At 49.2% G+C, this 15,748-nt stretch overlaps 1 protein-coding gene across 1 annotated transcript in view; it reads left to right on the top strand.

The window, feature by feature from the left end:
* LOC142311890 (protein unc-80 homolog) overlaps positions 1 to 12,369 on the top strand; it is a 124,242-nt gene extending 111,873 nt beyond the window's left edge. Inside the window, exon 3 of the mRNA XM_075350710.1 lies at positions 12,088 to 12,369. Coding sequence (XP_075206825.1) covers positions 12,088 to 12,223 — 136 coding nt within the window. The 3' untranslated portion in view covers positions 12,224 to 12,369. The remainder of the gene's footprint in view (positions 1 to 12,087) is intronic.
* Positions 12,370 to 15,748: the final 3,379 nt, after the last annotated feature.

Raw genomic sequence — 15,748 nt, 5'->3', positions numbered from 1 at the left:
CTAGGTACAGGGGAGAACTAAGCAAACGGCGAAAGGGAAGGGAATCCTTGCATCTAGGGAAGGGGGAGATGGTGACCCGTGACCAAACCCACTGCTGGTCCCTCACCACCCTAGATAAGTTCTGCACCAATGCGCCGGGCCAGACCCTAGGAAAATGCTAGAGCTAGGCCCTAGATAGGGAACGGGTGAGATGAGCTTTTCGTCAACCCCACTAAATACTAAAGAAGACACAATGAGCACACATATGAGGAAAGCACATGAACAACCTATCTCCAGATGCCTCAGGAAGAAGTTCAGCAATGATCCTACAGATGAGTGCAAGCCACCTGCTTGCATCCAGAGTTTGTGAAGGAACTGAATATCACCAGCACAAGTCCAGGGAAAATGAGAGTATTTAAATCCAAGGAGAAATACAGATAAATAGTAGCTGAAGGGAAAAGGAGCTCTGCAGGGTCTTAAAGGGAGAAGGATGAAAACCCAGCAGAGGAGATACCTAGTACACTGAATACTAACAGCAGGAATAATAGAAAGTCAGGGAGCATTTTGCGAAGCCAAACACTATGACCTTCTATTGCTGGACACCACAGGACTGTCTGTCACCCGTGACACGCCTGTGACATTAGCTGTCTGTGTGTGGAGGTAAAAAGCCCTTCTGTGTGAAGTCACCAAGCTTGGACTTGTGTGCTGGGTTAACACTGTAGTGCCTTTGCTACGACTGTGCATCCCGTTTCCCTACAAAGAAGGGCTGCTTATTTTCCTTGTGTGTGGCTTACTTTATGGAGCTTTAATAAAGCAGTCTGGATGTTTTTGTTTAAAGTTCCCTCCCGTGCCTGCCTCAACGTCACCGAGTAAGACATATCCTTTTATTATGTATACAAGTTTTAGGCAGGTGTGGAAAAAATTGCTGCAATGTAAAAATGCTTTCCAAAATCGAAGTGTTAATAGTTTATTTTTATCAGCTAAAAAAATGCAAAGTGAATGAAAAAAGAGTTTAATGGTTCACTGTTGATGTCTCTATGTGATCAGTCGTTCACTTTCCCTTTTCTTCTCTATACTGCCCAGACCCTGATGATGACTTTTTCCATCCATGACTCATCTATAGAATGTCACACACATACATTTTTGAAACAACTCTTTTCCAGAGTACGTTTTCCCCACCTCTACACAAACTCCATACTGCTATAACCCTCCTATAGTACCCTAAACAGTAATAACGCTGCATGCCTAATGCCTCACACAATAGAAGTGAACTTCTCTGTGCCTCCATATAGTATCAATGACCCTTCTGTGCCTCCATATAGTGAAAGTACCCCCCATTGTGCTGCCACATAATAGTAGTGCCTACGCTGTGCCTCCATAAAATAATAGTGCCTTCCTTTATTGTGTCTGAAAATAATAGTCCCTTCCCCCTCTGTGTAAAATAACAGTGACCTACTGTGCCTCCATATAATAATGGTCTAAAATAACAGTGACCTACTGTGCCTCCATATAATAATAGTGCCCCCTTTGTGCCTCTGTGACGCCCTGGACTAGCCAGGTAGTCACATACATAGCAACACACACACCCCCACCCTAGGCAGTCACACCAGCCAAACCAAAAACCCTTGTTGCCTCCCTCCAGGGCCTGATGTCCACACCAGGTGGGGCTGTGCCAGGCGGTTGGCCCCACCCACCGAGGAGTTCACAGGCCTGGAGGCGGGAAAAGTGACAGTTCAGTCTTGGAGGTGAAAGTGAGAGAAGTGAACACTTGAGGTGTCTGGGTTGGAGCCCAGACACTGACAGCAAGGTTGGCAGACGGTGGTGGCCGACTGCAGGAGTTAGTGGAACTCCGCAGAGCCGTAAGGACCGGGGTCGGGCGTCGGCCCGCCAGTACCGGACCGGGGAACGGAGTGAAGCTAATCACATAGGTAGGGCCATCGGACCCCGACCAGGCTTGGAGCCGCCGTCAATAATCACATCCGAGTGTGACAGGAACCCCAGGGGTTTCTCAACTACTAAAGTCCCGATTGAAGGCAACCGTCCACCCAGAGAGGATATACAGCCACCGCCACAGGCTAGAGATCCAAGGGTCATCGCCTGCAGGCAAAACGGGCTCCTACGGCACCTATACGCCGGGGAGTGGACTACCGGTGGGCAACCACAGGAGTCAAGAACATTCTCAAAGGTGCAGGGAAAGACAGCCACCATCAGCCGTCTGGGGAGAGCACAACAACAACACTGCAGCCGGCTGCGGGACCCGTCCATCCGGCCGTTTTGGTTTACCTACGACTCTGTCAGTGATTGTCTGAGTGAGTACACCAGTGCCGTCCGGCACCGCGCCGCGCAGTCCCTGCACCCCAGCCATCCGGCCTCCCCGTTACACCATCAGGCCCCGGGATCACCAACCCCTGCCCACGGAGGGGACAACATCTCAGCTGCACCCTACCATCTCTCACGGGATCCCCGTTACCAGCAGCGGTGGTGCCATTATCACCACGACCCGTGGGTGGTGTCACGGACTAAATCCCCAAACAAACCACCCCCTTTTCACTCACGCCGCTCAAGTCCCTGGATCCGGCCCACCGCTCGAGCCACCGAGCAGCAGCAGCAGTGCCGGACCCGAGCATTAGCGAGCGCAGCGCCCCGCCGACCGTTACACCTCCATATAATAATAGTACCCCCCTTTGTGCCTCCATATAATAATAGTACCCCCTTAGTGCCTCCTCATAATAATGGTGCCCCCCATTGTGCCTCCGTATGATAATAGTGCCCCCCTTTGTGCCTCCATATAATAATAGTGCTCACTTTGTACCTCCGTATAATAATAGTGCCCCCCTTTGTGCCTCCATATAATAATAGTACCCCCCTGTGTGCCTCCATATAATAATAGTACCCCCTTTTGTGCCTCATTATAATAATGGTGCCCCCCTTTGTGCCTCTATATAATAATAGTGCTCACTTTGTACCTCCGTATAATAATAGTGCCTCCCTTTGTACCTCCGTATAATAATAGTGCCTCCCTTTGTACCTCCGTATAATAATAGTGCCTCCCTTTGTGCCTCCATATAATAATAGTACCCCCCTGTGTGCCTCCATATAATAATAGTACCCCCCTTTGTGCCCCATTATAATAATGATGCCCCCCTTTGTGTCTCCGTATAATAATAGTGCTCCCCTTTGTGCCTCCGTATAATAGTGCCCCCCTTTGTGGCTCCAGATAATAATAGTGCCCCCCTTTGTGCCTCCGTATAATAATAGTGCCCCCCTTTGTGCCTCCGTATAATAATAGTGCCCCCCTTTGTGCCGCCATATAATAATAGTGACCCCCTTTGTGCCTCCATATAATAATAGTGCCTCCCTTTGTGCCTCCATATAATCATATTGCCTCCTGAGTCGACAACGTTTCTGGATGCAAGCTGGAAGATAGAAGCAGACGAAGTAAGGAAAGGCTGAGATATTTGGTGCCAGCTACATGTACGCAAGACAAAGTGAAAAGTGTTAAAGGGGGCTTTACACGCTACGATATCGTTAATGTTTTATCGTCGAGGTCACATTGTTAAGGGAGCTTTACACGGTAGCGATATCGCTAGCAATTTCTAGCGATAGCGACCGTATAAGTACCCGCCCCCGTCGCGCATGCGATTGTTTGTGATCGCTGCTGTAGCGAACATTATCGCTACGCAGCGTCACACATACTTACCTGGTCGGCGGCGTCGCTATGACTGCCGAACAATCCCTCCTTCAAGGGGGAAGGACGTTCGGCATCACAGCGACGTCACCGCAACGTCACTAAGCGGCCGGCCAATGAAAGCGGAGGGGCGGAGCTGAGCGTGATGTAAAATCCGCCCACCTCCTTCCTTCCGCATTGGGGCCGGCGGCAGGTAAGGAGACGTTCCTCGCTCGTGCGGTGTCACACATAGCGATGTGTGCTGCCGCATGAGCGATGAACCACAACGCTAAATAACCCTTACCGATTTTTGACTTTGGGACAACCTCTCCATGGTGAACAATTTTCACCATTTTTGAGGTTGCCTAAGGTCGCTGGTAAGTATTACACGCTGCGATATTGTTAATGACGCAGGATGTGCGTCACTAACAATGTGACCCCGACTATAAAACATTAACGATATCGTAGCGTGTAAAGCCCCCTTTAGTGACGCAAATCCGGCGTCATTAACAATATCGCAGCGTGTAATACTTACCAGCGACCTCAGGCGACCTCAAAAATGGTGAAAATCGTTCACCATGGAGAGGTCGTCCCAAAGTCAAAAATCGGTAAGGGTTGTTTAGTGTTGTGGTTCATCGCTCATGCGGCAGCACACATCGCTATGTGTGACACCGCATGAGCGAGGAACGTCTCCTTACCTGCCGCCGGCCCCAATACGGAAGGAAGGAGGTGGGCAGGATGTTTACATCACGCTCAGCTCCGCCACTCCGCTTTTATTGGCCGGCCGCTTAGTGACGTTGCGGTGACGTCGCTGTGATGCCGAACGTCCCTCCCCCTTGAAGGAGGGATTGTTCAGCAGTCACAGTGACGCCGCCGACCAGGTAAGTATGTGTGACGCTGCGTAGCAATAATGTTCGCTACGGCAGCGATCACAAGCAATCGCATGCGCGACGGGGGCGGGTACTTACACGCTCGCTATTGCTAGAAATTGCTAGTGTGACGCCCTGGACAAGCCAGGGGTCACAGGTAATTACACCACCACACCCTACACCCTGGATAGGCACATCTAAGCTAGACCCAAAAATCCTTGTTGCCTTCCTCCAGGGGCTGTTGTTCACACCAGGGGGTGGGCCAGGCGGTTGGTCCCGCCCACCGAGGAGTTCACAGTCCTGGAGGCGGGAAAAGAGAGCAGATGAGTTTTGGACGTGAGAGTGTGAGGAGTAAAGTGGTAGTAGAGCAACTATCTGACAGCGTCCGGGTGTGTGCCCCGGACAGAGACAGCAAGGTTAGCAGACGGCGGTGACCGTCTGCAGGAGTGGCCTATCTGAGTTGCCGTAAGGACCGTGGACGGGCGGTGGCCCGGCGGTACCGGAAGGGTACACAAGGAGAAGCCAGCACCATTGACAGGGGCTTTTCGGACCCCGGCAAGGCTTGGAGTCGCCGTGAATTTGCCAAATCCGTCAGTGAAGGGGACCTCCTGGGTTTCCAAACAACTAAGTCCCGATTGAAGGCAACAGTCCGACCGAGTGAGAGGGACACCGCCACCGCCAAGGCATCAGTTCCTCAGGGCCAGCGCCTGCGGGCAAAAAGGGGGCTCCTCCAGCCCATATCCAAGCCGGGGAGCGGGTTACCGGTGGGAACCCATTGGAACCAGCAGTAGTACTTAGGTGCAGGGAAAGGACAGTCACCGTTAACCTACCGGGGAAAAGCATCAGCAGCCATCCGTGGGACCCGTCTTTCCAGCCGTGTGTTTTACCGAGAACTGTGTCATCGTCTCAGGCTGAGTGAGTACCACCGTGCCGTGCGGCACAGCGCTGCCCCCGCGACCCTGCACCTCGCCAGGCCCCGCAACCCGCCTGCCATCACCCATCCTTACCCTATCACTGGGCCCCGGGACAACCAAACCCCCTACCCACAGAGGGGAGAACCAACAACTAAGCTGCTCCCTGTCACCGCTCCTGGGATTCCCGTCCAGAGCAGCGGTGGTGTCCACACAATCACCACAACCGTGGGTGGCGTCACGGACAATATCCCCAACACCAAACCACCCCTTTTCACTCACGGGCGAGGAGCGCCGCTCGAGTCCCCGGGAGCCGGCCCATCGCTCGAGCCACCGAGCAGTAGCAGCCGCAGAGCAGCGGCAGCCGGACCCGAGCAGTGGGAGAGCGCAGCGTCCCCTCCTCCGCCCGCGACACTAGTGATATCGCTACCGTGTAAAGCCCCCTATAGTCTCGTGCTTTCAGACAGAGGGGCTAAATAGACCGTGGCACCACGCCCACCTGTGGAGGTATAGCAGCATGACCGTCAGTGTCTGCATGTAGCCTGCAGATCTGGAGCACCTGGCCAGGACACCCAGGCATGTGCTCTGCCCCAGTCCAGATCTTTAGTCCTAGCAAAAATGTTCCACCCAGAGCAACCACCTGAGTGTCGCGCCCCCATGTGACACCACTGCCTTCGCATGAAATGGTAACAAGTAGAAATGAAGAGAAATTTCCAGAACTCATTCTTTAAAAAAATATGTTTTCCATAAAGAGCGCCCCTCTTCTCCAGAGGCGGTCTCTGGCACTGCTGCTCTCCTCTATTGATCTAAATGGGGCTGGGCTGAAACACCACAAGCAAACCGTGGAAAAGAGTGGCGTTGTTTCTGGAAGCAGACCCTTTTTTGTAATCCTGGGAAGCTCTTTCACGATGTACTTGCCAACCCTCCCAAAAGAAGGGAAAATCCCTTGGACTCCCAAAATGGCAAAACTCTTGGGCATCATCAAAACTCATATTTTTGGACGTTTTCTTGCGCATAAAAGTGATCTAAACGAATATTCAAGAGGCGTGATATGAGAAAGGAGACGGCTTGGCATGAAAAAAGGGGAATTGGTCAAGAAAACATTTCCTCAATTCTCATTCCTTTAGGGCGGCTTTGCACGTTGCGACATCGCACGTGCAATGTCGGTGGGGTCAAATCGAAAGTGACGCACAGCCGGCGTCAGTTTCGACATCGTACTGTGTAAATGCTAGATGATACGATGAACGAGTGCAAAAACGTCATTATCGTATCATCGTTGCATTCACCGACATTTCCATAATGCCGGTGCAGCGACAGGTACAATGTTGTTCCTTGTTCCTGCGGCAGCACACATCGCTGTGTGTGAAGCCGCAGGAGTGAAGAACATCTCCTTACCTGCCTCCACCGGCAATGCGGAAGGACGGAGGTGGGCGGGATGTTTACATCCTGCTCATCTCCGCCCCTCCGCCGCTATTGGCCGCCTGCCGTGTGACGTCGCTATGACGCCGCACGACCCTCCCCCTTAGGAAGGAGGCGGGGCGCCGGCCAGAGCGACGGTCGCAGGGAAGGTGAGTGCATGTGAAGCTGGCGTAGCGATAATTTTCGCTACGCCAGCTATCACAAGGTATCGTACCTGCGACGGGGGCGGGGACTATCGCGTGTGACATCGCAGCATCGGCTTGCGATGTCGCAACGTGCAAAGCCTGCCTAAGCCTTTTTAGTCCTGGTTGCCCAAGTTTACCATAAGGATATTCTCTGCAATGGCTCCTGCGAGTCTCGAGGGCTGCCAGCTTCAGGATCGAGGACACGTAAGTATCTGCAGAACCTGGTCTGGGGTCTATATTTATTAAGGGGTGTTGATGTGGGGTCTGTATATAGGTGGTCTGGGGTCTACATTTATCTAGGGATTTTGGTGTTGGGTGCAGTATATAAATGTTCTAGTCTGTGGTTTATATTTTTATAGGATGTCTGGTCCGTGGTCTATATTTATCTAGTGGTCTGATTTAGGGACCATGTTTATTTAGGGGCTTACAGTAAATCTGTATATGAATGAAGTCAGTATATAGGTAGTGTGAGACTGTGACCGGGGTTATCTATGACGGCCGGTATGTCTCGCCCCGGTTGTACTCACTCCATGATAGAAAGTAAATCCACTATAGGGTTAATGCTGTTTCCTTACAGGCTGAAGGAAGGGTTAAATAGAATCAGGAACAAGGGCAGGTGTGCCGGGTGTGAGGGAGTGAACAGAACTCCCTGAGTTTTCTGCTGGAGAGGCACATGTATTGTGTTATGGACTTTTGTTTGGACATTAAACCGTGTGCTGTGAACCTTAATGCCTGGATCCCGTGTCTTCTGCCGCGCAGCCGACCGTGCTACCTCACAGTAGTTTAGGATCTACAGTATATGTTATTGGTCTGGGTCCTATATTTAGGGGGTCTGGTGTGGTCTCTGTATATTGCTGATCAGGGATCCATATATAGGTGATTTGGGGTCTATGTTTAGCAGGTTAGTCTGAGGTCTCTATATTGAGAGTTTGTCTGGGGACATATAGATATATTTATTTAGAGGACTGGTCTGGGGGTTCTAAAATGAGGATGTCTGGTATGGACTTGGTAAATAGAAGGTCTAGGATCTACATTTAGGTGGTCTGAGGTCTATATTTAAGAGGTTTTGTCTGGGGTCCGTATTTATGGACTTTGGTCTGAGGGTTCTTAAATTAGGATATCTGGTCTGGAGTATGTGTCTAGGATCTAAATTTGGATGATCTGGGGGTCTATATTTAGAGGATCTGACCTGGGGGGTTTATTTCTTTTGAGGGTCTGGTCTGGGAGATTTATATTTAAATAGGATATCTGGCCTGGGGTTTGTATATAGAAGGTCTAGGATTTACATTTAGGTGATCTGGGGGCTTTATTTCTTTTGAGAGTCTGGTCTGGAGTCTATATTTATTTAGGGGTTTGGTCTGGGAATTTTATTTATTTAAGGGTCTGGTGTTATTTATTTAGGGGTCTGCTCTGGGGGATTTATATTTAATTAGGATGTCTGGCCTAGGGTCTGTATATACGGTAGCTGGTTTTGTCTTGGGTGCGTATTTATTTAGGGTGTCTTGCCTGGGGTCTGTATATAGGTGGTTTTGTCTTGGGTGTGTATTTATTTACGGGGTTTGGCCTGTGGTCTATATTTAGGTGGTTTTGCCTTGGGTGCGTATTTATTTAGGGGGTCTGTGCATATTTTTATTAAGGGAGTCTGGCCTGAGCTCTGTATATAGCTGGTTTTATTTTGGGTGCATATTTATTTAGTGGGTCTGGCCTGGGGTCTATATTTAGGTGGTTTTGTCTTGGGGCTAGTCTTGGGGATTTATATTTAATTAGGATGTCTGGTCTGGGGTCTGTATATAGAAGGTCTGGGGTCTGTATATAAGTGGTTTTGTCTTGGGTGCGTATTGATTTAGGGGGTCTGGCCTAGGGTCTGTGCGTATTTTTATTATGGGGGTCTGGCCTGGGCTCTCTATATAGCTGGTTTTATCTTCTGTGCATATTTATTTAGGGGGTCTGGCCTGGCGTCTGTATATACTGTAGGTGGTTTTGTCTTGGGTGCATATTTATTTAGGGGGTCTGGCCTTCGGTCTGTATATAGGTGGTTTTGTCTTGGGTGTCTATTTATTTAGGGGGTCTGGCCTGGGGTCTGTATATAGAAGGTCTGGGGTCTGTATATAGGTGGATTTATCTTGGGTGTGTATTTATTTAGGGGGGTTGGCCTGGGGTCTGTATATAGAAGGTCTGGGGTCTACATTTAGGCATTTAGGTGGTTTTGTCTTGGTTGTGTATTTATTTAGGGGGTCTGGCCTGGGGTCTGTATATCTGTATATAGGTAGTTTGTCTTGGCTGCGTATTTATTTAGGGGGGCTGGCCTGGGTTTTGTATATCTGTATATAGGTGGTTTGTCTTGGCTGCGTATTTATTTAGGGGGGCTGGCCTGGGGTCTGTATATCTGTATATAGGTGGTTTGTCTTGGCTGCGTATTTATTTAGGGGTGCTGGCCTGGGGTCTGTATATCTGTATATAGGTGGTTTGTCTTGGCTGCATATTTATTTAAGGGGGCTGGCCTGGGGTCTGTATATAGGTGGTTTGTCTTGGCTGTGTATTTATTTAGGGGGTCTGTATATCTGTATATAGGTGGTTTGTCTTGGCTGCATATTTATTTAGGGGGGCTGGCCTGGGGTCTGTTTATCTGTATATAGGTGGTTTGTCTTGGCTGCGTATTTATTTAAGGGGGCTGGCCTGGGGTCTGTATATCTGTATATAGGTGGTTTGTCTTGGCAGTGTATTTATTTAGGGGGTCTGGCCTGGGGTCTGTATATCTGTATATAGGTGGTTTGCCTTGGCTGTGTATTTATTTAGGGGGTCTGGCCTGGGGTCTGTATATCTGTATGTAGGTGGTTTGTCTTGGCTGCGTATTTATTTAGGGGGTCTGGCCTGGGGTCTGTATTTCTGTATATAGGTAGTTTGTCTTGGTTGCGTATTTATTTAGGGGGTCTGGCCTGGGGTCTGTATATCTGTATATAGGGGGTTTGTCTTGGCTGTATATTTATTTAGGGGGGCTGGCCTGGGGTCTGTATATCTGTATATAGGTGGTTTGTCTTGGCTGCGTATTTATTTAGGGGGTCTGTATATCTGTATATAGGTGGTTTGTCTTGGCTGCGTATTTATTTAGGGGGGCTGGCCTGGGGTCTGTATATCTGTATATAGGTGGTTTGTCTTGGCTGCGTATTTATTTAGGGGGGCTGGCCTGGGGTCTGTATATCTGTATATAGGTGGTTTGTCTTGGCTGCGTATTTATTTAAGGGGGCTGGCCTGGGGTCTGTATATCTGTATATAGGTGGTTTGTCTTGGCTGCGTATTTATTTAGGGGGGCTGGCCTGGGGTCTGTATATCTGTATATAGGTGGTTTGTCTTGGCTGCGTATTTATTTAGGGGGTCTGTATATCTGTATATAGGTGGTTTGTCTTGGCTGCGTATTTATTTAGGGGGGCTGGCCTGGGGTCTGTATATCTGTATATAGGTGGTTTGTCTTGGCTGCGTATTTATTTAGGGGGGCTGGCCTGGGGTCTGTATATCTGTATATAGGTGGTTTGTCTTGGCTGCGTATTTATTTAAGGGGGCTGGCCTGGGGTCTGTATATCTGTATATAGGTGGTTTGTCTTGGCTGCGTATTTATTTAGGGGGTCTGGCGCGGGGTCATTTTATAATCTGGTGTGCGGTGTGTACTGGATTAGACGGTCTGTATTTTAGGGTGTGCTGTACCATCTGTGAGTGGCAGGCCATAGGTTGGGGTGCCCCACATCCTTGGGCAGGGCACACAGCCCTCTCACTTCCGTTCCCAGCCCGGCTTCAGGCGCACACAGGCGAGTCTCGTCTCTATCAGGTGCTCTTCCCTTTGAATCGCTTTTCCCACAGTCATGAAAGAGAAGTCAATGGGATAACATTATGTGTAATGCGGTAAGAAGTGGCAGAATGCGATCTGAAAAGCATAAATTAAAAACGATTGTGTTTTATACGGCAAATAAAGGCGGCTTTATATCTTATATTGCATGACAGCCAATGACAAAGGACTCTTCCTGGCTGCCTTAATTGCATAAGGAGAATGCTCCGCCGTCTATAAAACCTCCTCTTCCAGGCGGCCTGTCTGCGCGTTCTCTAATTCACCTGTCCTTGCTCTGTCATTCCCATTATTGTCTGCCTGTCACATTCTGCTATACAAAGTCCCACATTTCTCCGCCGCGGCACAAAAACACAACTTACTGCTCTACAACAGGCGCCGCTGATTACTTGTTTGTTACGATCAGCCTTTATTTGGAAAGTGCCTACTCCTTCTGCGGAGCGGCACTACAGGAACGCACGGGGCTGGTGACGCTATGAAACCGCCACACAATGCCAGCCCCGGGATTGTCAGACAGTCTGGAAAACCGAGCAGGCACAGTACCACGTCACGGCCTAAGGGGGCGCCTCAGCTGGCCTTGGCAGTCAAAACTACGATCCACCCAGCTCATTTGGACTATATATTTTATTGGTTTTATTCCCCTAAAATTCACCATTTTGATGTTCCTCTGTTATGCCTCCTGGAAATGTATAAATCAATTATACACTATAATTCCTCTGATTAATAGGTCGGGCCCCTATATAGTAAAAACAGCTCGTCTCACAAGCAAATACTTGCTCATCTTTTGTGAGTACTCTGCATTGTGCTGTTCCTCTGTTATGCCTCCTGGAAATGTATAAATCAATTATTCACTACAATTCCTCTGATTAATAGGTCGAGCCCCTATATAGTAAAAACAGCTCGTCTCACAAGCAAATACTTGTTCATCTTTTGTGAGTACTCTGCATTGTGCTGTTCCTCTGTTATGCCTCCTGGAAATGTATAAATCAAATATACACTACAATTCCACGGATTAATAGGACAAGCCCCTATATAGTAAAAACAGCTCGTCTCACAAGCAAATACTTGCTCATCTATTGTGAGTACTCTGCATTGTGTTATGCCTCTTGGAAATGTATTAATAAATTGACAATTCCGCTTGTCAGTAGGATTTGACAGGTAAACACCGACACAGTAAAAACAACTCATCTCACATACAAATCTTTGTTTATCTTTTTTTTAGGACCCTGCATTATGATGGACCTCTATTGTTCCTCCTGGAAACCTATGAATCATTTGACTATTGCATGTTACAATTCCTTTTATCCATAAGGCTATGCCCCTACATGGTAAAGACAGCTCACTTCCCAAGAGAATGATTCTTAAGCTTTTCTTAGAACTTTGCATTATGCTGGTCCTCTATTATTCCTCCTGGAAAGATATGAATAAATTGAAAACTGTGATACAATTCCTCTTGTAATTTTTTTTTGCAATAGACTGAAAAGACAACTCATTTTGTAGGAATATACTTGTTCATCTTTTCTTAGATCTAATTCTTCTGTTATTCCTCCTGGAAATGAAAACAATAACTTGACAAATGTGTGATACAATTATTTTTGTCAGTATGGTGTTTCTACCCAGTAAAGACAGCGGATCACGCAAAAACATACTGGTTCATTGTTTCTTATAACTTTTTTATGATGTTCCTCTGTTATTAATCCTGGAAGTGTATAAATACGTCACATGTTGTGCTGCTCTAAACTCACCGTGTGTCATGATGGCATCAGACGCTGTTAAGACTTCAGACGCTGACACTCCTCACTATACTTTCTTTGGTGCTTCTGAGTTGCACAGACAGGCTCGGGTGTTGACCAGCTGTGTGCTCATTAGTGATCGGACTAGCAGGAGTTAATATCTGCTAGCCTGCTGGTTACCTTTTGGATTACATGTTGCCGGAGACCTATCACAGGTACTCCTCGCCTTTTTAAGATAGAGGAATTTGTCTTCCTGTGCCGTCTATAGCTTTCTGCTAAACCGGTCCATGTGCTGTTGTTTTCCAGTCTGGTGAGTTACTGCATGTTGCTGGTGTGCTGTGGAATTCCTCCTATCATCTGGTTATATCCTCCTTGCTTTATTTTCCTCCTTATCGCTAGTTGTCTGATTACTCTGTGTGATAGAGTTTTATCAGTATTGCTGTTTACACGCTCTTGTCCTGGCCCCCCTTTGGGGTTGGGAGGGTTTGAGTACTAGATAAGGGCTGGTCAGGAGCAGGGGTAGGAAGGCGACCCAGACATCTTCACCATCAGACATATCTCTGAGAACAGGGATAGCTAGGGCCCCTTAGCCTGAGGAGCAGTTTAGGAGCCCCAGTTGTTGTGAATGTCAGTTATGCTTTTGCTGCTGTGAGGCTCCCTCTTGTGGCCAGGAATGGTTTGGACAGAGACCAGGTGTGCTGGAGCAATGGGCGTTTCCATTGCTAACTATCTGCCTATTAAACCCTGGCAGGCTGAGCCGGTTATCATTGTCCTGTAGCTCTCCAGCCTTTTCATCTTGATCCAGACCACATCTACCCCAGATAAGTGCTTGGTTCTTTCTTAAGTTGTTTTGTTCTTTTGTTCTTATCTGGGTTGTCAATTATTGTGGTTATTGTCAGTTTATTTGCATGCAGGAATCTTCCCTCTCTGTTGCTTTGCTGGGAAGCTCCCTGAAGCTATGTTTGGAGTTTTGCTCCTATAAGTCCATGTGTTTGTTGCTTCTTGAATTTGTAATTGTTCCTGTTTTCTGTTCATTGGTATGACAAGAGCGCCTGATATAGGATGGAGTGCAGATCGTGTGATCTGAGGACCTTTTTGTACTATCAGGTTTTTGAGTTTTTGTATAGTTTTTCTCTGGCCACCATCAGCCACTTTCCTATCCTTTCCTATTTAGTCAGTGGGGCCTCACCTTTGCTGATCCTATCATCCATCTGTGTATTGTATTTTCCTATCTCACCGTAGTCTATGAATGTGGGGGGCTTGCTATACTTTTTCCGCTTTTCCGCTCTATTTCTGAGGCAGAGAGTTATTCATCCTTCCTTCCTTCCTTTAGGATAGCTATTTCTCTGGCTGGGTTCGCAGTGCAGAGGAGGTTAGTTCACCCCTCAGCTACTTCTAGTGTTGATGGTTAGTAAGGGGATGGTGGCCAGATTAGTTGCCAATGCTCTTGTCACCTTTTTGCCAATGATCTATTGTGATCTTCCATGGTTCCGGATCATAACATCGAGTCTCCTGTTATCCCCTGCCACACCATGGCAAAATACAATTACGCGTTACAACTTTTGATTGTTAGTAGCATGTGTCCTTATACAGGAAGATTGTCAGCGCTGATTGGACAATGGAGAGAAACTCTATTCATATTACATATTTACAGTGGTGCATGAACGTTTGTGAACCCTTCAGAACTGTCCTTATTTCTGCATAAATGTGACTTTAATGGGAATCTGTCAGCTGGTTTTTGCTATCTCATCTGAGAGCAGCATGATGTTGTCCCGCTAGGTACGGGGGAGTACCAAGCGAACGGCGAAAGGGAAGGGAAACCCTGTGTCTAGGGAAGGGGGAGATGGTGACCCGTGACCAAACCTACCGATGCTCCCTGGGATCCCTCACCACAGATAGGTTCCGCACTGAGCCAGATACATTTGTACCACCCCACGGCCTTGGCTGCGGCCGACGAGCCGCTCGGATCTGTGCTCGTGTACTGCACGTGGTGGCTCGAGCCTCTCATGGACCCGGGGGTCACGTCGCTCTGAAAGGGGGGTAGTCGTGGTGCACGCAGGGGTTTGGTGGAATAGGTAAAGTTCGTGACGCCACCCACGGGTTGTGGTGATTGTATGATGGACACCACCGCTGCCGTTGACTAGGCCTCCCGGGGACGGTGTTATGCAGCTCGGTGCCCGGGGGCCCGAGGGAAGGGTGCTGAGGCGAGGGAGTGTGGGCGTACTGGACGCAGGTGCGGTGCAGTGCAGTGCGCGGCCCGAAGGCGCTGGTGTACTCACTCTGACACAAGATACTGGAGTCTCTGGTAAACCAAACGGCAGAATGGACGTGGCCCGTAGCCGGCTGCAGTGTTCTCCCTGGACGGGTTGGTGATGGCTGTCGTTTCCCTGCACCTGTGTTATGTAGATGTTGACTCCTGTGCCTGGACACTGGTAGTCCGCTCCCGGTGTGTAAATGTCATAGGAGCCCGATTGCCCGCAGACGCTGGCCCTTTGGATCTCTTGCCTTTGGCGGTAGCACTTATCCTGGATGGTTGGGCTGTTGCCTTCAATCGGGACTTGGGTGGAAATGAACCTCTGAGGTCCAGACCGCAATCAGTGAATTCGACTATCAGGTCGGCTTCTAGCCTGGTCGGGGTCTGAGTACCCTGCCTGGTGCTTGGCTCCCAATCGACTCCCCGGTTCGGTACCAGCGGGCCACCGCCCGACCCCGGTCCTATGGTTCCACCGACCGTGCTGCCAACTCCTGCAGACGGCCACCACCGTCTGCCGACCTTGCTGGAGGTGCCTGGGCTTCGACCCAGACACCTAGCAGTTCCACTGGCGGGCCTGGTCTCAGGTCCGCCTGTGCGTGACTTTCCTCCTCTCCTTCCACTCTCCTCCACTCAACTCCACTCAACTGAACTGAACTGAACTGTGTTTTCCCGCCTCCAGGCCTGTGAACTCCTCGGTGGGCGGGGCCAACCGCCTGGCTCCGCCCCACCGGGTGTGGACATCAGACCCTGGAGGGTGGCAACAAGGGTTTTTGTGTGACTGATGTCACCTGTCCGGGAGAGGGGTGTGTGTGATGTTGTGTCTGTGACCCCCTGGCTAGCCCAGGGCGTCACACATTACCCTAGAGCTGGAACACAGATAGGGAACAGGTGGGATG

This window comes from Anomaloglossus baeobatrachus, chromosome 5 (assembly GCF_048569485.1).
Source record: "Anomaloglossus baeobatrachus isolate aAnoBae1 chromosome 5, aAnoBae1.hap1, whole genome shotgun sequence".
Lineage (NCBI taxonomy): Eukaryota > Metazoa > Chordata > Amphibia > Anura > Aromobatidae > Anomaloglossus > Anomaloglossus baeobatrachus.
Note: the sequence above shows the minus strand (reverse complement) of the source record. Positions and strands in the feature narration are given on the sequence as shown.